The sequence below is a fragment of the Symphalangus syndactylus genome, chromosome 19, assembly GCF_028878055.3.
Source record: "Symphalangus syndactylus isolate Jambi chromosome 19, NHGRI_mSymSyn1-v2.1_pri, whole genome shotgun sequence".
Lineage (NCBI taxonomy): Eukaryota > Metazoa > Chordata > Mammalia > Primates > Hylobatidae > Symphalangus > Symphalangus syndactylus.
This window is the reverse complement of record NC_072434.2, coordinates 39,464,855-39,489,228: the sequence shown is the minus strand read 5'-3', so window position 1 is coordinate 39,489,228 and position 24,374 is coordinate 39,464,855. Positions and strand designations below refer to the sequence as shown.

At 42.8% G+C, this 24,374-nt stretch overlaps 2 protein-coding genes across 2 annotated transcripts in view; one reads left to right on the top strand and one right to left on the bottom strand.

Annotated features, from left to right (window-relative positions):
- Positions 1–12,836, top strand: part of LAMC2 (laminin subunit gamma 2) — a 63,726-nt gene extending 50,890 nt beyond the window's left edge. The window contains exons 17-23 of the mRNA XM_055234615.2: positions 31–175; positions 1,213–1,365; positions 2,161–2,275; positions 3,237–3,436; positions 3,919–4,077; positions 4,171–4,270; positions 6,987–12,836. Of these exons, the coding sequence (XP_055090590.1) occupies positions 31–175; positions 1,213–1,365; positions 2,161–2,275; positions 3,237–3,436; positions 3,919–4,077; positions 4,171–4,270; positions 6,987–7,240 (1,126 nt within the window). The 3' untranslated portion in view covers positions 7,241–12,836. The remainder of the gene's footprint in view (positions 1–30; positions 176–1,212; positions 1,366–2,160; positions 2,276–3,236; positions 3,437–3,918; positions 4,078–4,170; positions 4,271–6,986) is intronic.
- A 3,427-nt stretch (positions 12,837–16,263) lies between these two features.
- NMNAT2 (nicotinamide nucleotide adenylyltransferase 2) overlaps positions 16,264–24,374 on the bottom strand; it is a 172,854-nt gene continuing 164,743 nt past the window's right edge. The window contains exon 11 of the mRNA XM_055233447.2: positions 16,264–16,567. Within this exon, the coding sequence (XP_055089422.1) occupies positions 16,465–16,567 (103 nt within the window). The 3' untranslated portion in view covers positions 16,264–16,464. The remainder of the gene's footprint in view (positions 16,568–24,374) is intronic.

The window sequence follows — 24,374 nt, the reverse complement described above, 5'->3', positions numbered from 1 at the left end:
GCCCCCTCCCCACCCCACCCCCAACACCAGATTGGAGAAAACCAAGTCCCTGGCCCAGCAGTTGACAAGGGAGGCCACTCAAGCGGAAATTGAAGCAGATAGGTCTTATCAGCACAGTCTCCGCCTCCTGGATTCAGTGTCTCAGCTTCAGGGAGTCAATGGTCAGTCCTTTCAGGTGAGGGCATCTGGCCTGTGTGCTTGATATACAGGAGGGCTATACTTTCTTTTCTGGGGGTGCCATAATATTGTTCAACCATTCAGCTTTTTCTCCATGTTGACCGTTTCTGTTTTAGAGTGGGAAGAGTATTTATCCTTCTCATTATCCATTTCCTTGTTCTTAAACCCCAATCCAAGTCTCTGGAAAGGATTTGACCAATGCTAAACCTATTACTGGATAAAAGTTTTATGTATCAGGCTGGGCGCGGTGGCTCACGCTTGTAATCCCAGCACTTTGGGAGGCCGAGGCGGGCGGATCATGAGGTCAGGAGATCGAGACCACGGTGAAACTCTGTCTCTACTAAAAATACAAAAAATTAGCCAGGCGTGGTGGCAGGCGCCTGTAGTCTCAGCTACTCGGAGAGGCTGAGGCAGGAGAATGGCATGAACCTGGGAGGCGGAGCTTGCAGTGAGCCGAGATCGCGCCACTGCACTCCAGCCTGGGCGACAGAGCGAGACTCTGTCTCAAAAAAAAAAAAAAAAAGTTTTATGTATCTTCCTTAGTTCTGGGGATTGTTGAAACCTGTGGGAAATTTTTATAAAGTTTTTTTTGTTTACACTTGAGTCCAACCTATAGTATATCTCTATGTATAGCCACTCTGAGATGACTTCTCAAAAGTTTTGCATTGTTTCTGCCTTCAGTTCCTTTAACGATTCCAAACTTATTCGATTAAGATTTTGCTTACTACCTACAGAAAAAAAATTCACAATCCCCATGGATATATGTTCCCATGAATATATAAACTAACATGTAAACATTTAAAAAATAAAAAAGAACAGAGACAAAGCCTGTTTGACATTGAGGGGACCTGCTGCCTTACTTTCATTGGGCATACTGACTCATTTCTGTTAGGTTTTGGGCCTGGATGGCTAGTGACTATTTTCTTGGCTTCTTAAGGCTGTTACTATTTTCAAACAATGGTGCCAGGTTCTAACAAGGCTGGTGTGGTAACTGGTAAGCAGAAGTCAGACTCCCTGGTTTCTTTGGGCTCACAGGTGGAAGAAGCAAAGAGGATCAAACAAAAAGCTGATTCACTCTCAAGCCTGGTGACCAGACATATGGATGAGTTCAAGCGTACACAAAAGAATCTGGGAAACTGGGAAGAAGAAACACAGCAGCTCTTACAGAATGGAAAAAGTGGGAGAGAGGTATTCTTCTGTTAATTCATTCACTCAATAAACATGTATTGAATGCCTACCATATGAATAAACATGGCAAGAAGAATAATCAAAAGCTCTCTGACCAGGTACAGTGGCTTATCCCTGTAATCCCCGCACTTTTGGAGGCCAAGCCAGGAGGATCACTTGAACTCAAGAGTTTGAGACCAGCATAGGCAACGTAGTGAGGCCCCCATCTCTGCAAAAAATAAAAAAATAGCTGGGCATGATGACACGTGCGTATAGTCCTAGCTACTTGAGAGGCTGAGGTGAGAGGATCACTTGAGCTCATGAGTTCGAGGCTGCAGTGAGCCATGATTACACCACTGTACTCCAGCCTGGGTGACAGAGCAAGACCCTGTTTCTGGAAAAATCAACAATGAAGGCACTGCTTATGGAAGAATTAACAGTTGCAGAGATCTTGGTGTGATTAGCTCAGCTCTGTCCAGCGAGTCAGCCCTCAAACCTAGGAGTAGGACCTAGGCCTCTTGGGTCTAATTTTGGTCTAGCTCAGTCTACTACTTGGCTTCAGGAAATATCTAGAGTTTAAAATTATGATTTATAAAACCGTTCCTGTCCCTGATGGTGGACTAGAGTTTCTCTATATAGAATGTGTTGTGGACTTATAAAGTTTGCTCTGTCCCAGATTGTAGAGGGGTTTGCTACAGCACCCCTAGACTCTGCAGTGAATCACAATGATCTGCTGTCATGAAGAGAAATGTGTCAGAGTGATTTTGCCAGCAGGAATGTACTTCCTCTAATCTCGTTCTGTCTGCCTTTTCACAGAAATCAGATCAGCTGCTTTCCCGTGCCAATCTTGCTAAAAGCAGAGCACAAGAAGCACTGAGTATGGGCAATGCCACTTTTTATGAAGTTGAGAGCATCCTTAAAAACCTCAGAGGTTAGTACTTCATGGTTCAGGTCACTTGAGTATTTTAAGGGTATAGCCATGACCAGTTTCCTTTGAATTCTCATATGTCTCTCTAAGTGGCAGGTATATTGGGATATTAATAGATCCTTAGTAAATATCTTTCTAAAGATATTCTTAATACATTAATATTTAATGTAGTAGTAATAATAGAGCTAGATGTCAGAAGCCTTGAGTTCTGATCTCTGCTGGGCCACCTGACCAGGCCAGACTAGCTGTGTGACCATAGGCAAGTCACGTAACCTTTCCAGAACCTAATATCTTCCTCTTTAAAGAGACAAGGTTAAACTATGTGATCTGTAAGTTCTCTCACAGATGCAACATACCACTACTATACAGACATTTCTCCTTTTCCTGTGTAGTCTGGTTGGTTCCAGTATGGAACTGATATGTTTCTTTGTGGTGATAACAGAGCAGCCTTTGTCACTGCATCTAGATCCCAGGAGATTTGGATTTGTGCCTTGCAGAGATTTCATTAAAATTTCAGGCTTCTTCACTAAAGCACAAAAGAGAAACATTCCCAAAATTTTGGAATTTTCTTCATGGAAAGTACTTCTCTACCCATTCAAACCTAACCCCAATTCTTACCATTGGAGCTTAGGGCTTAAAACTCTGGCTTGATGCTTTGGACTTCAAAGATTCTACCTGCTTCTGATGCACTCTGCAGTTTCAATACTCTTGCAGTGCTGTGGAACTCAGCGCAGGCTGCTTGTCGGTTTCTCTAAGCAACGGAATAATTATAACCCCTCCAATGCATCTTTTAAGATGCTTTCTCTTAGATAAGAAAGTTAATTCCAGCCGCAACTTCCCACACCCTCATCCCCAGTCAGTAATAACAGTCTTTCAGGAATTTTTCTTTACAACATCAGCCCCTTTCACTCATTTGTAAATTTGCTTTCATCTTCATGGCAGTTTTTTCTTTTCTTCATTTCAGAGTTTGACCTGCAGGTGGACAACAGAAAAGCAGAAGCCGAAGAAGCCATGAAGAGACTCTCCTACATCAGCCAGAAGGTTTCAGATGCCAGTGACAAGACCCAGCAAGCAGAAAGAGCCCTGGGGAGTGCTGCTGCTGATGCGCAGAGGGCAAAGAATGGGGCTGGGGAGGCCCTGGAAATCTCCAGTGAGATTGAACAGGTAAAGAGAAATCGACATGTGTGTTGGTGCCAGTAGTACCAAACACAAGGGTGGTGTGGAGGGAAAGAGAGCATTGAGCTTATTTTAACCTCTGAAGCTCAGAGCCCTGTTGTGGCCCATGGCAGCCCAGATTAAAAGACTACGGCAGCAAAGACGCATGACAGAGAATGATGTGTTTTTTTGTCCTCTGGATTTTCCCAAATGGTTCCTAACTCTGTGCAACATTTGGTGAGCGTTGAACTGAGAGGGAAGCAGTGTCTGGCTGCTGACCTTCCTAGTCCGTAAAAACATACCCCCAAATTAGCTTGTTTGAGGCAGAGCTTGGCAAAGGGTGTGTCCCTAAGTCTGATTCTCTCATTATTCATCTAACTTACTCCATCAGGGCCTGGCTGCAGCTGTATTTTTTCTGTGGTTGTCTTTGGGATGTTTTTGTGCCTCATCCCTATCTCTCCTTCCGTCCCTGGCTCGTTTTCTTCTCCCAGGAGATTGGGAGTCTGAACTTGGAAGCCAATGTGACAGCAGATGGAGCCTTGGCCATGGAAAAGGGACTGGCCTCTCTGAAGAGTGAGATGAGGGAAGTGGAAGGAGAGCTGGAAATGAAGGAGCTGGAGTTTGACACGAATATGGATGCAGTACAGATGGTGAGTTCCTGTTGCTTTCCACGGGAGATCCCTTTCAACTTGCCAACATGGAGAATATCTTTCCAAGGCTGGTTTGTGCTTATTTGTCCTCAGGTGATTACAGAAGCCCAGAGGCTTGATACCAGAGCCAAGAACATTGGGGTTACAATCCAAGACACACTCAACACATTGGACGGCCTCCTGCATCTGATGGGTATGTGAAGTACCCACAGCCTTCCAGCTCCATGCTCCAGGGCTTTGCTCCAGAACACTCACTATACCTAGCCCCAGTGAAGGGGAATCTCAGCTTTCCTTAAGGAGATCAGTAAATGTGCTTTGTTTCCAGGCCCAGATACTTTGGGCAGGTTCCCTTACATTTACTGGGCCCTGTTTTACAATTGCTAAGATGGGTCACTGAACATCTATTGCACTTGGGGGTAAAGGTCTGTGGGCCAAAGAACGGATATATACAAGCAACTTCACAGAACATGAGACAGCTTGGGAATCCTGCTAAGCAATCTGGCCTGGACCCTGAGAAGCCAGTGGACAGTTTTAAGCAGAAGAATAACATCACCACTGTATATTTCAGAAAGATCACTAGGGCAGCCAAATGGAGAAAAGCTTGAAGTGGGGGTTAGAGAGAAGGCAGGTTGAGACCACTTAAGATATTGTTGAAATAATTGAGGAGATAAATGACAGGATCCTACTCTAAGGCAGTAGAATGGTGGCTGGGAAGATGTGAAGGAAGATTTTCCCAGTCTGTGAAGTCAAGAATCACTTGCCAGCCGGGTGTGGTGGCTCACGCCTGTAATCCTAGCACTTTGGGAGACTGAAGCGGGTGGATCACCTGAGGTCAGGAGTTCAAGACCAACCTGGCCAACATGGTGAAACCCTGTCTCTACTAAAAGTACAAAAATTAGCTGGATATGGTGGTGGAAGCCTGTAATCCCAGCTATTCGGGAGTCTGAGGCAGGAGAATCGCTTGAACCTGGGAGGCGGAGATTGCAGTGAGCCAAGATTGCACCACTGCACTCCAGCCTGGGGAACAGAGTAAGACTGTCTCAAAAAAAAAAGGAAAAATAAAAAAGAATCACTTGCTGATTTTACATTTGTTCCTCCCCAAACCAAAGTTATACCTTGATATAACCAGTGGGAGGAACTTGAGCTGCTTGGGTAAATAACCCAGATGAAATGTGATGAGAGTAGGCCTGTGAGATAATTTTAGCAAGATCTGATGGCACGATGTGGAAGAAAATCAGGTTTCCCTACAGAATCACTCCCAAAAGAAAACTTATTTTGGTTAAATATCTGGATTTAGATAGAGCTGATATCAAACCCTCATTTGGTCTATTTTATGAAGCTTGGACTGCAGCAGACGTGGAACTAGAGATTCGTCACAGATTCCAGTAACATTTAGGAAAAGGTTTGGCTCTGCTATTCCAGTTCAGTAGAACAACTTTGAAACTGGATTTTTCTGTAGGGTGTCATCATCACCCTGAGAGGCCAATATCATCTGTGTTGTTATAGTCTTGGGTCTGCTTTGTGATCCAATGAGCCCAAAAGAGTAAAATGCTCTCAAAGGATTGAGGAAAAAAAAAAAACAAAAACCTCCCCAATTGAGACTTTAGCAGCGTTGTTTAGTGTTCTAAAAAAAAAAGGCAATGAAACTAATGAGACCTGTAAAGAGAATATGAGAGAGTAGGGAGAGCAGGGTAGATGGGAGCTATTAAACATTTACCATGTGTCACATGTTTTCATGGTGTAATATCATTTGTCTTGTAAAAGTCCTGTATGGTGGGTTTTATCATTTTTATTATTTTATTTCATGAAGGATTGAACTGAGGCTCAGAGGTTAATAATGCCCCACAGGTCACGTAGTAAATTGCAGAGGCAGGATCCAAACTGAGATCTTTTTGCCTCCAATGCTCGTGTTCTTTTCTAGTAACTCATGCCACCTTCCCATAGACAAGGTTATTTTGTTCCCAAGCTTACTTAACTTCCTCTGTGTGTCATAAAATCCTAAATTCCTAAGTTCTCCCTGACCCCAAGTGAAAGATCCATTTGGATCAACATTTTTGTTACAGTATTGTTTCTACTCTGTGCACTCTCTTAAGTCCTAGGACAATAAGAGATTAATTGTTCTAGGTATAATAAACTCATGCAGTCAAATACTATCACTTCAGCTCAGATATGTGAGGCAACTTGACCTTGAGTTCGAATTGACCAAGGCCACTCCAACCTATTTGAACTAAATGGGTCAGGTGCCCTTCATACTGACATTTAGTTTTAGATAGTGTATGGGTAACACATACCTGAACAAGTGTGATTTTATTTTAAGTTGGAAATAAAATAACATCTAGTCAGATGACTGCTGTTTCAAGCTGGAATGATGTCTGACATCAATTTCTAGCAGCTGGAATCCATTCCCCAAATGGCAAAGCGTACCTTGGCCTCTATAACCCTGAAGCTCTGCCAGTTTCTTAAGGTCTTCTAATAGAAAACAGCAAGATATTTCTTAAAGGTGGTTCGGAAAGCATAATTTGGAGTTGATTCTAATCCTAGCAGTGACCTATGATAGGCAAATGCCTTGGATAGTGCTCAGTCCCCTATGACCTTCAGTCCTCTTTTTTTTTTTTTCAGAGCATAAACTATTGACCTTAACACGAAAGGAAAACTCCAGACATCATGTTGCTGAACTAGATAGCTCAGAGTCTTGAACAGGGTTGTTCATAGCCCAGTAACTAGGTTGGCCCTCTCAGAACTCTTTCTAGATGATTTCTAATTTAAAATAAGCTTTAAAATTCATGGTATACTATTTGCTGTAGGCAAGTGGAAATGGGAATTAGTTATGGGTATAGAAGGGCACTCGTGTTCAAGGAAATCTAACTACAGCTTTTCTATGTTAACTCGTGTCTCATTCCTTGAAATAGACCAGCCTGTCAGTGTAGATGAAGAGGGGCTGATCTTATTGGAGCAGAAGCTTTCCCGAGCCAAGACCCAGATCAACAGCCAACTGCGGCCCATGATGTCAGAGCTGGAAGAGAGGGCACGTCGGCAGAGGGGCCACCTCCATTTGCTGGAGACAAGCATAGATGGGATTCTGGCTGATGTGAAGAACTTGGAGAACATTAGGGACAACCTGCCACCAGGCTGCTACAATACCCAGGCTCTTGAGCAACAGTGAAACTGCCATAAAGATTTCTCAACTGAGGTTCTTGGGATACAGATCTCAGGGCTCGGGAGCCATGTCATGTGGGTGGGTGGGATGGGGACATTTGAACATGTTTAATGGGCATGCTCAGGTCAACTGACCTGACCCCATTCCTGATCCCGTGGCCAGGAGGTTGTCTTATTGCACCATACTCCTTGCTTCCTGATGCTGGGCAATGAGGCAGATAGCACTGGGTGTGAGATTGACCAAGGATCTGGACCCCAAAGAATAGACTGGATGGAAGGACAAACTGCACAGGCAGATGTTTGCCTCAGAATAGTCGTAAATGGAGTCCCAGAATTTGGACAAGTGCTGTTGGGTTATAGTCAACTTATTCTTTGAGTAATGTGACTAAAAGAAAAAACTTTGACTTTGCCCAGGCATGAAATTCTTCCTAATGTCAGAACAGAGTGCAACCCAGTCACACTGTGGCCAGTAAAATACTATTGCCTCATATTGTCTTCTGCAAGCTTCTTGCTGATCAGAGTTCCTCCTACTTACAACCCAGCCTGTGAACATGTTCTCCACTTTCAAGCTGGAAGAAGTGAGCAGTGTCGGAGTGAGGACCTGTAAGGCAGGCCCATTTGGAGCAATGGTGCTTGCTGGTGCCTGCCACCTTCAAGTTCTGGACCTGGGCGTGACATCCTTTCTTTTAATGATGCCATGGCAACTTAGAGATTGCATTTTTATTAAAGCATTTCCTACCAGCAAAGCAAATGTTGGGAAGGTATTTACTTTTTCAGTTTCGAAGTGATAGAAAAGTGTGGCTTGGGCATTGAAAGAGGTAAAATTCTCTAGATTTATTAGTCCTAATTCAATCCTACTTTTCAAACACCAAAAATGATACGCATCAATGTATTTTATCTTATTTTCTCAATCTCCTCTCTCTTTCCTCCACTCATAATAAGAGAATGTTCCTACTCACACTTCAGCTGGGTCACATCCATCCCTCCATTCATCCTTCCACCCATCTTTCCATCCATTACCTCCATCCATCCTTCCAACATATATTTATTGAGTACCTACAGTGTGCCAGGGGCTGGTGGGACAGTGTTGACATAGTCTCTGCCCTCATAGAGTTGATTGTCTAGTGAGGAAGACAAGCATTTTTAAAAAATAAACTTAAACTTAAAACCTTGTTTGTCACAAGTGTTATTTATTGCAATAACGGCTTGGTTTGCAACCTCTTTGCTCAACAGAGCGTATGTTGCAAGACCCTCCCATGGGGGCACTTGAATTTTGGCAAAGCTGACAGAGCTCTGGGTTGTGCACATTTCTTTGCATTCCAGCTGTCACTCTGCGCCTTTCTACAACTGATTGCAACAGACTATAGAGTCATGATAACACCATTGGGAATTCCTGGAGAAACCAGAGGCACTTCCACCTCAGCTGGGAAGACTATGGTGCTGCCTTGCTTCTGTATTTCCTTGGATTTTCCTGAAAGTGTTTTTAAATAAAGAACAATTGTTAGATGCTTGGGGTCAGTTTCTGATTTACTAAACTCTAAGCCTATGATGGTACCAAAGCAATGGAAATGAAAATGCCACAGAAATGGCATAGGTCCTAGAGTTAGCATCTTCAATTCCCACTACTGAGCATCTTACTTTGCCCTTTCCAACCATATGGGATTGATGATGCTGTCAATGAGATTTTTATGAGGTTTAACTGATGCTGTCTCCTAAGCATAAAACTTTATTTCTAGAACAATTCAAGCTGGGTGGAGAGAGGGGGGGATATAGTTAATATTCTTATCTTTTTCATCAGCTATAAAATGAAGGTAAAATTAATAGTTTGTGGTGCATATATCATGCTTTTTAAGAAGTTAAAATGTACTAAATTAAGATCTTGAATTGGTCATCTATGCAAGTGGCTGAGAAAACAATTCTGCTTCTGTCCATTGACCCTCAAATTCTGATAGGTCTGGTCACTTTGCTTTACCTTCTGTGAAAATGAATTTGTAATCTTGTCTTGGCATACCCAATTACACATTCTACAGATCTCTTGCTATAATTAACAACCACTGCCCAGACTCCACAGTCATTTCAGAGGCCCTGCCATTTACAACATGTGACTTCTAAGGTTGCCTGGGGGATGGAGGGTTGTGGCCATTCCAGCTGGTTGTCACCAGCTGATGGAAAGGGAAAAGAACATGGAGGAAGGAGACACAGGAAGGCCAGGCTTGGGAGGGCCTCATGTGCTATGGTCCAACACCCAGCAAAACGATCACATCTACCATGCAAAGAGGTCTGGAAGATGTAGTCCTTTGTTAGGAAGCCACTTCACAGTGACAATTCTACATTGTGAAAGGAGAAAATGCATTGTCGGTGATTGGCTGTCTCTTCCAAGTGTAAGATCAGACGGTACATATTCTAGGAAACTTGGTGAGGGATCCCATTAGTTAATAACCATGATATGTGTAATCATATAAAGATTCCTCAATGGAATAGATTGTTTTAAAAGTTGTAAGAGGCTGGGCGTGGTGGCTCACGCCTATAATCCCAGCACTTTGGGAGGCCAAGATCGGTGGATCATGAGGTCAAGAGATTGAGACCATCCCGGCTAACATGGTGAAACCCCATCTCTGCTAAAAATACAAAAAAAATTAGCCGGGCATGGTGGCGGGCACTTGTAGTCCCAGCTACTTGGGAGGCTGAGGCAGGAGAAAGGCATGAACCTGGGAGGTGGAGCTTGCAGTGAGCCAAGATCACGCCACTGCACTCCAGCCTGGGCAACAGAGTGAGACTCTGCCTCAAAAAAAAAAAGAAAAAAAAAAAGTCGTAAGGCTATCTTCCCTGACAAATGGGAGATGATACCTGAGTAGAGGTGGGATGGGGAATAGAAAAATGACTTATGGGACTTCCCTTGGTGTACAAATAATTCTCTCATTTCTAAGGACCTGAAAAGTTATCCCTAAGAAGAGAGAAGGGGATGTGGCTTCCCCAGGATCTAGCCTCATGTTGTCAGTCCTTAACCTGACCCTGCCAAGATAAGGAAGCTTTCCTTCTGATTTTTCATCAGTATTAGTAGTTCATAGTGAAAGCTTTCTTGCACTTCTCTGAGAGTTTATGGTTAATTATGCTGTTGGTAAGCTATTACAAATGTCATCATCTACTTTAGCTGTTAGGGACCTCTGTTTGGAGAGAGGGTTGGAAATGAAACTGCCCATAGACTATAACTTCTTAGCAGGTGTATTTCTGGTCTTCTCCAAGGATGTGGTTTCTTTTCAGTACTCTCCAGTACTTCTCTCAGACTCTTGAGAGGCTGGAGAAAAGGATAAGAAGATGCTTAGTAATATTCAATGTTTTGAACAAGTCTCAAGGACCAGGAATATGTTTATTGTGTCTTCTTTTAATGTTTTGCATGGTAATGGGAATGTTACAGATTATTGCTATGGTTCAATTTTCCCACCTGGAGAACACAGATTAGAATTTTTCTCTCCTTTCTTCATACTATTGGCTACATGGAACTTTCTAGGAAATCCGAAGATCTAAAGCTTATATATAGGTCATAAGGGAAGAAATGTGTATGTGCACATATGTTAATTCATATTTAGTGTATATATTTTATAAGTTAGCAAGTTAAACCAGTGTTTATATTTCACTTTAAATGAGCTCTTGGCTGAACGCTGTGGCTCACGCCTGTAATCCCAGCACTTTGGGAGGCCGAGACAGGCAGACCACCTGAGGTCTGGAGTTTTGAGACCAGCCTGGCCAACATGGCAAAACGCTGCCTCTACTAAAAATACAAAAATCAGCTGCGCATGGTGGCAGGCGCCTGTAATCCCAGTTACTCTAGAGCCTGAGGCAGGAGAATTAGTTGAACCCAGGAGGCTGATATTGCAGTGAACCGAGATCGCGCCATTGCACTCCAGTGTGGGCGACAAGAGCAAAACTCTGTCTCAAAACAAAACAAAACAAAACAAACAAAAAAACCCAAAGCAAATAAATGAGATTTCATCATTATGTACTCTCAGGACAAGGAAAAAAAGGCAGTGTTCAGCTTTGTGAATAAAATAGCAAATGTAAACATGAGTGATCAATTTACAAGCATATCAAGCATCATTATGATGTGCCACGAAACCCACATGGATGCACACAAAGCTGCCACATCTCAATTTTAAGACAAAAAAAAAAAAAGAAAAAAAATACTAAGAACCCCAAGAACCAAATGATTCGTTTAAAAAATGAATCTGATAAACAAACGGCTAACCCTTCAATGAGCTGGCCTAATAGGGAATTACTGTTTCACCTTCTGAATCATATCTGATAATTAGCTAACGGCAATCACCATTCACACCTAACCCAATACAGGGTGTGTGATATGACTGAAGGTGAAATAAGAACTGATAACCACAGCAGGATTGAACAGTTAACAAATTGTTCACTTTTGCTTGTTTACATTGCCAAAGCAAATTGCGAGTTTAACAAGTTCTGTTTTAGTTAAGATCTTTCAAGCTAAAAAGTTGTTCAAGTTTTTCATTTTCACAAGTATAATTTTATTTCATAAAGTACTAATTTCATTGAGGAGCCAAAGTTAACCAACACTGGACTATGCAAATTAATCAAGATCTAAGATTTAATGTTTCAAAACTAAGAAAACGGAGATACAATTTACAAATTTGCTAATTATTCTTCCCTTTGTCATCCTTGGATGTGGCTGTACATACTTTTATATTACACATGTGGCATCAGCTGAACCAGGCAGGAAACCACTTGTTCTAAGTACATTTTTACAACTGTTGTCTACTGTCAAGTAAAATTATGAAAAAAAGTGATTAATGCTGCGACTCAGAAAGTTCTTGACCAAGACACAAGACTCTTGTAGCATTGTCTTATTTATTAACATAATTGAAACATTTTGCATAAAACTCTTGCCCATGACTATTCTAGCAACAAAACTGTACTCAAAATATTTCACTGTGAAATGGTATTGCAACTTGAATATCATTTTTTATTAATGAATTGATTTCCATAAAGCAAATCTTACTCTTAAAATGGCAGATTATGTGATCAAAAAGCGATTCAAAAAAGCTTCCCCCTCCCCACGCCAACCCTCAAGACAATGTGGATCCAGCTGAATCCTCAGCCCTGGGACTAGACTAAGGTTGAGGGAAAGAGCCATGAACTCATTCCTAACCAGAACAGGCTAATAGGACACTCCAAACTCACACTGCAAAGAGACCACATGAACAGTCAAGTGTGCTGGGCAGCTATAAGATGGTGCAGACTGGATGAATTTGGCAGAGCATATTCATCACCATTACTACAATGCTATTCCTAAGGTGTCCTAATTGTATGAGCTACAAAATCCATCCCTGTTTCCATTCTTCCCGTCTCACCTGTTGGCCCTCCTGCAGTAGGTAGCCTTGGGAGAGATCCTGAGCTTTTCATATTCTACTGTTTTATTTTTGCATTACTGTTTGGATGAGTAAAATGTAATAACATGCTTCTCTCTCTTAGTCCCCTAAAAGAGTGTGAGTGTGTGTGTGTGTGTGTGTGTGTCAGTTTGGGGAGAGTAGAATTGGGCTGTTAAGTACAAGTTGTTTCTCCCTGTAATTCTCTGCCTTTTGCTGTAGTTCAATTATTATTGAGTCTCACTTTCTACTTAATTTGAACAGCAAGTTCTTTAATTCTTTCTGAGAAGCTGGAGCTTGAAACTAGAGAACATTGTTGAAAGGCTGGCCAAGCTGAGACAGGAAGAACGGCATCTCTAGAAGCTCTAGCTCTGGGTTTCAGGCACTTCAGTAAGAGACTTTACCCCTTTTTCCTATGTACATTCAAGGAAAATGAAAGCAAGAAGGCTCTAGAAGCTACCTTGGGTTGGGGATGTGTGACTGAGGTACCCGCTAGCAGCACAGCCCTCCCAGAGGACCATTCCTTAAGGACAGAGTTATTGACAAAAAGCGTTTTCCTTCTGCCTGTTCTTACTTCAGCCACTTTCAGAAAAATGGGAGAGACAAATTTTTTGCTGGTGGGCAGGAAACAAAGCTCCAGACCCCTCTGGACACGATTGTTCCAGTCCATGCCTTTCTCACAACCTCTGAGCCATGCTTTGGATTGGGCTTTCAGGAAGGAACGGAACAGGACCCCAGAGGCAAAGTCAGGGCTTATGCTGGTTATCCTGATGGCACCTGGGCACCACTTCAGACTCTGAATCATCTTTCTGGTATTGACTGTGGCTGAGTCACGGTCACAATGTCCTGTCCTGGATTCAGTTGTGCTGTGACCTTCCCCTAGCAAATGAAGAGTAGGGCGTGTGTGTGTGTGTTTGAGGGGTGGGGAGTGCAGCAATGGGAATGGACGATTCTATTCAAAAGAAGATTCACTTTCTTTTTATATTAAATAGGAAACCTGTTTTTAGTACAGCGCCTGTAATCCACAAAGATAAGATCTGCTCCACTTCATTCCTAGAAATCTACTTCTATGGCACCTGTTCTTTGTCTTAATTCATCTCACTTCCCTTCCCCACTCCCACATGCCTTCTGACTGCATGCTGAGAGTGCAGAACCAGCCTCATTCCTTCTCATGGGCTGTAGATCAAATGGGGCTTGACCAGAGCAGAGTGACAGAGTGGACCAAAGAAACAAAAGAAATCGAGCCTTCCTCAGGTCTGCTCACGTGGGTCGCATAAATTCCATCCATAACTCCAAGTCCTTAAACAAGCCATGTTTCCCCAGGAAATTCAGGCACCTGTTTTCCTTTGTTTCATTTCCTGGCTTATGACTGTTCTTCCTGGACAAGGCTGTTCCATCTTTCGCTCTCCAGCAATATAATCATCCTGAGCACTCTCTGGGTCTTCCTTCACCTTCCACAAAGCAATTCTTTCTTGGATTGATGGAGTCGGTTTCTGGGATTTCTTCCAAGCTGCTGAGATCTCTTTATTTCTAAAGGAAACCTAACAGTGGCCTTCCTTACTATCACACCCTCCCCTGGGACTGGCATTACCATCCTATGTGTGGGGAGCACCTGGGACAGATATAATTTAAAAGAAAGATGCCAGGGTAAGGCTTGGGAAGTGTAGAAATCACATGGGTACCTGGTCAGCATCATGAGGAAATGGAGGGTGTGGTGTGACGGCCTAGGGGTCAGGGAAACAATATCTTGTCAGGCCCTACACCTGCTGGCTGACCTGGACCAGCCATTTAATCCCATGGGCCTCCGCTCCCATGGAGCAGAGGAAAGTGTTGGACCAACTGAACTCCAAAGTTTTTTTCAGTTTATTATTTCATGATCCCTAGTTAAACACTGATACCCAAAAATAGGATCTTCCTTCCTTCCTCTGAAGATTATTTCAAAAAATCCAAGAGGAATAACAGACTTTCTGGATGCTGCTCTACCATATTCTTCTGTTAAATCAAGTTCCTTTTCCCGCAATTGAAGGATGTTGCAGATGTGAAATGTGTGGTAAAGAACATTTTCTTTGCTTTCAGGTCTCACCCGGCCCCTTCTGGCAGTAGCTGGTACTAAATTTTGATAAAAGTATCCTAATACTCAGGGACTATTTCTCAAAGACCAGAATCCCAAGAGCCAGAGACTGGATGAGAGACACAAAGCACAAGACAGCAATTTCCTTATGGATCTCCAAGCAGGACACGCATGAGACCCCAGTAACCAGAAGGAAAGCTGGCGAAACTGTCTGCAGGAGCAGAGAGGAAGGTAGAAAATTAGAGAAAAAAGGAGTGAAACAACTTAGTGGCTCCTGACCCCTCCCAGATCTCCCTTCTGAGAACCCACTCCCCTATTAGGGAGATTTTCTCAGACAGTTCCTGCAGCTCCCGGGCTCTGCAGGGGCTAGAACCAACCACAGAAACAAGACCAAGGCACTGCTTCTCAAGAAGAAATTGACCTCATGCGCTGTCTGAGTTACCTCAGCTAGAGAGGGTGAAAATCATCAGCTATCATCAGGGCAACAAATTGCTTTCTCCTAGTTCATCCTGGACTTACAATATGAAAGAGACATTTCCCAGCCCAACAGACAATACATAATTCCAATTAGCAAAGACTTCCAGGGTTGAGTGGACTCCTAGTGTTTTTTTGTTTTGTTTTGTTTTGTTTTTTTTATGACATGACTGCACGATCTGGATCTGGTCCTGCCTATGTGATTCTTCTCAGATTCAGGAATGTGTCTAAGCATGGCCTCCAAAGGTCCCTTGGAAACCCCTGGCTGGTAGGGAACCCGCACTGTGCCATCAGCTACAGCCCACATAAGTAAATGAACAGATGCCACCAGGAAATGAGGATGGACTGGCTCTGTGTGATCATAAGCTCAGAGCATCAGGGAAATGGTCATTTGAAACTAAGAAAACAGATTCAAATTATTCTGAGAAAACCGACTATTCCCAGACTTGCGTCCCAGGTTTCACAACCCGAAAATCTCACTCCTGATCAAAGGTTGCTGCTGCTGCTGCTACTGCTATATGTGTGTGTGTATGTGCGTGCGCAGGTGCGCACGCATGTTTGCGTGTGTGTGTGTGTGCGTGTGTGTGGTGCTGAAGAAGTGGAGGTTGCTTGGCCTTCTCTACTGGGTGTGGCCCTGATGCACTCACTGAGTTGAGTGCTGAGGCTGGCTACAATGTCCTATCAGAGGGGAAGTAATATCACAGGAGCACATCAAGACTACAAACATAAAGAACCATGGACACTGATTTCATCCAAGTTCTACAGGGAGTGAACAAATAAAAATAAATAAACAAAAGAAAGAAAAGAAAAATAGCCCTTTGTAGTAAAGGGCATGCTGGGAAGGCGAGAGCCAGAGCCGCCTCCCCAGAGCATGCTGGGAGGAGGGGCACCAGAGCCACCTCTCTAGAGCATGCTGGGAGGATGGGCACCAGAGCCGCCTCCCCAGAGCATGCTGGGAGAATGGGCACCAGAGCCGCCTCTCTAGAGCATGCTGGGAGACGGACACCAGTACATCTCCAAGGACTGCACTTCCCCCAACTCCCACCCCTTTCCCTCACCCACCCCCAACCCGGAGACTAGAGGAAAGTCTGTCCAAAGATGACTGTGGAATAGGGAATGCCATGGTTCTCTGCAGGTCCCCCACACTATGGGGGGTTAAGTCAGCAAGTAGGGAAAACAGTCAAGACGAGGAGATGGAGAAACAGAGAGGCAGGAGAGAAACAGGGGGCTGACAAAGATGGAGGGGCCATTGTGTTGCCGGAGGACGAGGGGAGAGTGGAGCCGAGCACTGTGTAGCTGCTAGCCGGAGGCATTGATGTACAGCTGGCTTTTGAGGATGTAGTCGATGACCGGCTGGGACAGGTAATCCACAACATGGCCGTCCCCATGCTGCAGGGCCAGCCTGCACAAGAAGAGATGACAATCAGATGGACATCCACACCCAAAGCAAGCCAGGAGGACTGGCATGCCCCTGTCTCCCCAGCACCCCATTTGTAGCCTTTTCTCAGGTTGAGTAAATGGTTCTGTATTAGGAAAAGCCCTCTTGCCTCCACAACTCCTTCCCCACCTTGGTGACATCATTCATCGTGGTTCTGCCACTTCCTAGGTGAGAGGCCTTGGGTAAGTTATTTAAGCCCCTCTGTTCTTCAGTTTTTTTCCTGTAAAATGAGGGTAATATCTGGGCCCCTCTCATTTAGTTATTCAAAGGATTAAATGAGTCATTATGCAAAGCACTTAGAAGAGTGCCAGACACACAGTGGGCATCTAATGTATTCACTATTCTTTTTTCTCAAATAAATTGTATTGTGTATATTTAAGTCATACAATCTGATGTTGTAAGATACACATATAGTATCATCATATAATATAGTACATTATCTATGTTAATTACACATTTATTATATATTTTATAATTTATATATTATACTATATTATTTATATAAGTGTTAATATTATATTATATTATTTATATAAGTGTTAATATTGTATTATTTATATAATATAGTTTAATGGTTACTGTAGTGGAACAAATTAATATTACTATATCCATCATCTCACTCAGATACGTATTTGTTCTTCTTGTGGCAAGAATAGCTATAATCTACTAATTTAGCAAAACCCCTAAATATAATACACTATTATTAGCTGTCATCCTCATGTCACACGTTAGATCTTTCAACTTGTTTGTCCTACATATTTGCTACTTTGTATCCTTTGACCTGTATCTCCCCACTTTCTGCCCGCTTGACCCTGGTAATCATGCTTTATTCTCTCTCCACACTTGACCCTGGTAATCATGCTTTATTCTCTATCTGTATGTTTAAGATTCCATATATATTCCTACATATTTGCTACTTTGTATCCTTTGATCTATATCTCCCCACTTTCTGCCCTCCACACTTGACCCTGGTAATCATTGTTTTATTCTCTGTGTATTTAAGATTCCACATGTAAGTGAAATCATGCAATATTTTTCTTTCTGTGTCTGGCTTGTCACTTGGCAGAATGTCTTCCAGGTCTAGCCAAGTTGTGGCAAGTGGTAGCATCTCCTTTTTTAAGTCGAATAATGTTCCACTTCCGTGTGTGTGTGTGTAAGAACACATTTCTTTATCTATTCATCCATTGATGGTCATCTTGGTTGTTTCCACATCTTGGCTACTGTGAATAATGCTACAACGAACTTGGAAATGCAGATATCTTTACAAGGTGGTGATTTCATTTCCTTTGGGTATATACCCAGAAGAGGGATTGCTGGATCATATGGCAGTTCCATTTTTAATCTCTTTAGGAACCTCTATTCTGTTTTCTATAATGGTTGTACCAATCTACATTCCCACCAACAGTGTACAAGGGTTCCCTTTCTCCACACCCTCATCAACATTTGTTATCTCTTGTCTTTTTGATAATAGCTATTCTAATAGGTGTGAGGTAGAATCTCATAATGCCTTCAATTTGTATTTCCCTGGTCATTAGTGATGTTGAGCATCTTTTTATGCACCTGTTAGCAATTTTTATGTCATCTCTGGAGAGATGTCTACTCAAATCCTCTGGTGTTTTGTTTGTTTGTTTGTTTGTTTGTTTGTTTTTTGAGAGAGACAGGGTCTCACTCTGTTGCCCAGGCTGGAGTGCAGTAGTGAGTCATGGCTTACTGGAGCCTCAAACTGCTGGGCTCAAGCAATCCTCCTGCCTCAGCCTCAAGCAGCTAGGACTTCAGGCACATGCTACCATGCCTGGCAAATGTTTTTTTGGTGGGAAGGGGTAAGGATAGAGACAGGGTCTCACTATGTCTGGAACTCCTGGCCTCAGGCAATCTTTCCACCTCAGCCTCCCAGCATTCTGGGATTATAGGTATGAGCCATCACACCCTGCCCCTTTGCCCAGTTTTTAGTTGAGTAATATGTTTTCTTGCTATTTTGAGTTGTGTAAGTTCTTTATAAATCTTGGATATTAATCCCTATCTGATATATGATTTGAAAATATTTTTTCTCAATCCATAGGTTGCCTTTTCATTTTGTTGGTTGTTTCCTTTGCTGCACAGAAGCTTTTTAGTTTGAAGTCCCATTTATTTATTTATTTGCTTTTGTAGCCTGTGCTTTCAGTGTGGCATCCAAGACATAATTGCCAAGACCAATGTCAAGGAGACTTTCTTCTATGTTTTCTTCTGTTTTTGTTTATTGTTTCAGGTCTTACACTTAGGTCCTTTATCCACTTTGAGCTGATTTTTGTGACTGGTGTAAGATAAGGTCCAATTTCATTCTTTTGAGTGTAGAAATCCAGTTTTTCCAGCACCATCTATTGAAGAGACTATCCTCTCTTTATTGTGCTTTTTTGGTACCTTTGTCAAAAATCAGTTGACCATATATGTTTGAATTTATTTCTGGGCTCACTATTCTATTCCACTGCTCTATGTGTCTGCTTTTATGCCAGTACCATACTGTTTTGATTACTACAGCTTTGTAATATAATTTTAAATGAAGAAGTGTGATGCCTCCAACTTTTTTTTCTCATAATTGCTTTGGCTATTCAGGGTCTTTTGCAGTTCTGAGCACATTTTAGGGTTGATTTTTCTATTTCTGTGAAGTATGAATGCCCCTGTTGGGATTTTGATAGGGATTTCATTAAATCTTTATATTTCTTTAGGTAGCATGGACATTTTAGCAATATTATCTTTTCTGATCCATGAGCATGAAATACTTTTCATTTATTTGTGTTGTCTTCAATTTCTTTCATCCATGTTTTATATATACTCTAGTGTACAGATTTTTCACTTCCTTGGTTAAATTTATTTCTAAGGGTTTTTTTTTTTTTCAGACAGAGTCTCACTCTGTCACCCAGGCAGACATGCAATGGTGTGATCTTGACTCACTGCAACCTCGGCCTCCTGGGTTCAAGTGATTCTCCTGCCTCAGCCTCCTGAGTAGCTGTGATTACAGGCACAAGCCACCATGCCCAGCTAATTTTTGTATTTCTATTAGAAATAGGGTTTCACCATGTTGGCCAGACTGGTCTCTTAACTCCTGACCTCAAGTGATCCACCTGCCTCGGCCTCCCAAAGTGCTGGGATTATAGGTGTGAGCCACCGCGCCTGGCTGTCTAGCTGCTATTGACAGTACTTCCAGTACTATGCTGAATGGAAGTGGGGATAGTGGGCATTCTTGCTTTATACCAGGTCTTAGAGGAAAAGCTTTCATTTTCTCCCCATTGATTATAATGTTAGCTGTGGGTTTTTAAAAAATAAATAAATAAATTGCCTTGCCGGGCGCGGTGGCTCACGCCTGTAATCCCAGCACTTTGGGAGGCTGAGGCAGGCAGATCATGAGGTCAGGAGTTCGAGACCAGTCTGGCCAACAGAGTGAAACCCTGTCTCTACCAAAAATACACAAAAAATTAGCCAGGCATGGTGGTGTGCGCTTGTAGTCCCAGCTACTCAGGAGGCTGAGGCAGAAGAATTGTGTGAACCCGGGAGGCGGAGGTTGCAGTGAACCGAGATTGTGCCACTGCACTCCAGCCTGGGTGACAGAATGAGACTCTATCTCAAAAAATAATAATAAAAAAATTTAAAAATTTAAAAAATGGCCTTTGTTATGTTGAGGAACTTTCCTTCCATATTTAAACTGTTAAGAATCTTTATCAAGAAAGGATGTTGAACTTTGTCCAATGCTTTATCTGCATCAATTGATATGGTCATGTGGTTTTATCTTTCAGTCTATTTACATGATGTATCACATTGACTGGTTTGCATATGTTAAACCAGCCTTGTGTGCCAGGGATAAATCCTACTTGATCATCATGTCTAAGCTTCATATTGTGTTGTTGATTTCAATTTGCTAATATTTTATTGAGGACTTTTACATCAATGCTCATCAGAAATATTGGCCTACAGTTTTCTTTTCTTGTGGTGTCTTTTTTTTTTATTCTGTTGCCCAGGCTGGAGCGCAGCAGTGCATTATCTCAGTTCACTGCAACCTCTGCCTTCTGGGTTCAAGCAATTCTTCTGCCTCAGCCTCCCAAGTAGGCGGGATTACAGTCACGTGCCACCATGCCTGGATAATTTTTGTGTTTTTAGTAGAGATGGAGTTTAACCATGTTGGCCAGGCTCATCTTGAACTCTTGACCTCAAGTGATCCACCTGTCTTGGCCTCCCAAAGTGCTAGGATTACAGGCGTGAGCCACTGTGCCTGGCCTCTTGTGGTGTCTTTATCTGGCTTAGGTATCAAAGGCGATGCTGGCCTCGTAGAATGTGCTAGGAGGTATTCCTTCCAGCTGTATTTCTTTGAAGAGTTTAAAATGTATAGGCCGGGTGCAGTGGTTCACGCCTGTAATACCAGCACTTTGGGAGGCTGAGGTGGGTGGATCACAAGGTCAGGAGTTCAAGACCAGCCTGGCTAATATAGTGAAACCCTGTCTCTACCAAAAATACAAAAATTAGCTGGGTGTGGTGGTAGGCACTTGTAGTCCCAGCTACTTGGGAGGCTGAGGCAGGAGAATCACTTGAACCCGGGATGCGGAGGTTGCAGTGAGCCAAGGTCACGCTACTGCACTCCAGCCTGGGTGACAGAGTGAGACTCTGTCTAAAAAAAGAAGTATTGGTATTAATTATTCTTTGAAAATTTGGTAGAATTCAGCTCTGAAGTCATCTGGTCCTGGGCTTTTCTTTGTTGGGAGGTTTTTAATTACTACTTCAATCTATTTGTTATTGGTCTGTTCAGGCTATTCCTGATTCAATCTTGCCAGATTATCTTTTTAAAGGAATTTATCCATGTCCTCTATGTTACTAAATTTGTTTGCATATAATTGTTCATAATAATTCCTTATGATCCATCTTATTTCTGAGACATCTGTTATAATGTCTACACTTTCATTTCTGATTTTATATATTTGAGTCTTTTTTTCAAGATAAATGTTTGTCAATTTTGTTTATTTTTTTCAAAAAACCAACTCTTCCGTTTATAATTTTTTCTATGGTTTTTCTATTCTCTATTTAGTTTTGCTCTAATCTTTATTATTTCCTTCCTTTGGGTTTAGTTTGTTCTTCTTTTTCTAGTTCCTTGAGGCATAATGCTAGGCAATTTATTTGGGGTCTTTCGTCTGTTTTAATGTGAGCAATTATTGTTAGAAGCTTTCCTCTTAGAACTGTCCTTAGTTTATCCTTTTGGGTTCCTCTGCATGCTGGCCTCAAGAGTATGAATCCTCTTCCAGGGATTCTTGGGATTCACTGCATCTTTTCCTTCCTACAGGAGCCCATGGAGGAGAGGCACCAACAGGTATAAAGGACTCCAGTGACACATTTTGGCTTCTGCACAGTTTTTTTCCAGCCTTGGTCTGGCTGCTTCCTATTCTCTCCTAACACAACAGTCTAGGTTTCAGACCCAAACGAACTATTTCTAAAAATTCATATACTCCTCCACATACATAGATTCTAAAAGGCGTCTGAGCCCTGCCTATGAGACCTCGCTGGAGACCAGCTCACTGCCTTTCAATGCATGCACTGCCCTTGAAACCACCTTTGCAAAATTATGACTGAGGCAGTGAAAGAGATCTAACTTAACCGACTCCATCTTGCTTCTAACCTCCAAGCTGTCCTTGTTCCTGGTGTAGGCTGAACTAACTTCGGGAGAAACTTAGTTTATAGTTTACAGTTTGGGAGAAACTTAGTTTATGGTTGAAAAAAGACAATAACAGCCCTTTCCCAAAGCAGACCTCCTTCTTGCCTGGGGACTGGATTGCCTTTGTAGGACTAACATTAGCCACAAGATTAGAAATTACGGTTTAGGAGTCATGCAGCTGAAGGCTACAAGATCTGACCCTCCCTAAACTGCTCCTAAGATCAGTGTTTGTGATATTTTGTAGACCCTGCACTTGATGGACCAGCTTGGCACCACCCAGATCAATAAACTGGCTTATTTGAATTTGCGGCCCCCCACCCAGGAACTGACTCAGTGCAAGAAGGCAGCTTCGACTCCCTATGATTTCATTTCTGACCAATCAGCACTCCTGGCTCACTGGCTTCCCCGACCCATGAAGTTATCCTTAAAAACTCTGCTCCCGAAATGCTCAGGGAGACTGATTTGATAACAATAAAACTCTGGTCTCCCGCACAGCCGGCTCTGCGTGAATTACTCTTTCTCTATTGCAATTCCCCTGTCTTGATGAATCTGCTCTGTCTAGGCAGCGAGCAAGGTGAACCCCTTGGGCGGTTACACCCTGACCTTGCAAGCTAGGTTCCTAAGTGCCTCCTCACATAGTTAAGCTTTTTGAAAAAGTGTGTGTACCTATGGCTCAGAAGCAGATTCCTAAGCCCACCCCCCCATAAATTCTGACTCAGTGGGACTGGGCAGGACACAGGAATTTGTACTGTTGTGTAACTCTGCATGGCGACTCTAATGTGCAGCCACGTTTGGAACCACATCCTGCCCCTCTCCCCTTATTGCCCATTGCTTCTGCCCTCACCTCACAGTGGATGTTACCCTTGTGAGTGTCTCTGTAATTGCCTTCCAGGGAAGAAGGCAATTACTTTTTAAAGTCCTGGTCTCATTTGATTTCTCTGAAAGATGTGACACAGATGGCAATGCTCTCCATCTTTGTCCCTTCTCTCACCTTGGCTTCTGGGCCACCACTGCCGGTGGTTTCTAACTGCCTTTTCACTTTCTATTAAATGCTAAAATGTTTGCAGTGTTCCCCATAGTTTTCTCTTCTTGACTCTTTCTGTGAGCTTGTCCACACCTATAATTTTTTTTTTTTTTTTTTTTTTTTTGAGACGGAGTCTCACTCTGTCACCCAGGCTGGAGTGCAGTAGCGTGACCTTGGCTCACTGCAAGCTCTGCCTCCTGGGTTCAAGCGATTCTCCTGCCTCAGCCTCCCAAGTAGCTGGGACTACAGGCGGCCGCCACCACGCCCGGCTAATTTTTTGTATTTTTAGTGGAGATGGGGTTTCACCGTGTTAGCCAGGATGGCCTCGATCTCCTGACCTCGTGATCCACCTGCCTCAGCCTCCCAAAGTGCTGGGATTACAGGTGTGAACCACCGTGCCCGGCCTGTCCATATCTAGAATTTTAATTGACACTTGCATGTTCGTGGCTTTCAGTTTTATACTTCTAAGACTCTATATTCCATGTATTTCACCATTCCACTCAACATTTCCACTTTGGATTTGTGGTAGAAATTGGTAACTGACCCCTAATACTCATTCTTTCCTTCTTTGGGTTAGTAATAGAGCATCCTGAGTTTTATCTGGGCATGTGGCTGCCTAGCTGCAAAGTCTATTTCCCAGCCATCCTTCACCCCTGAGCCAGTGTGATACAAAGGGAAGTGGTATGTGCAACTCTGGGTCACCTTAAAGACAAATCTTCTTGCCATAGGCTTCACTTTGCCTTTTTCCACTGGCTGAGAAGAGCCACCATTGCAGCAGCTGTGCACCCAGAGATGGAAGCTTCATATGGACGAGGCCATAGATTCCATCTTTGACTTCAGTAAGAGGGAACTAAACATCTAACATTTAAAATTCTGAATATTGGATTTTTTTTGTTTTGGCAGCTTAGCCTGTACCCTTGTCAAATATTATTCCATAAGTACCTCCAACTAGAGTCCACAACTGAAAACACCCTCTTTTCCCCTTAAAGCAGCTAAGACTAGCTAATGGACTGTCCCCCCTTTTAAAAGTAAATGGCTGGGGCTGGGCACAGTGGCTCACGCCTGTATTCTCAGCACTT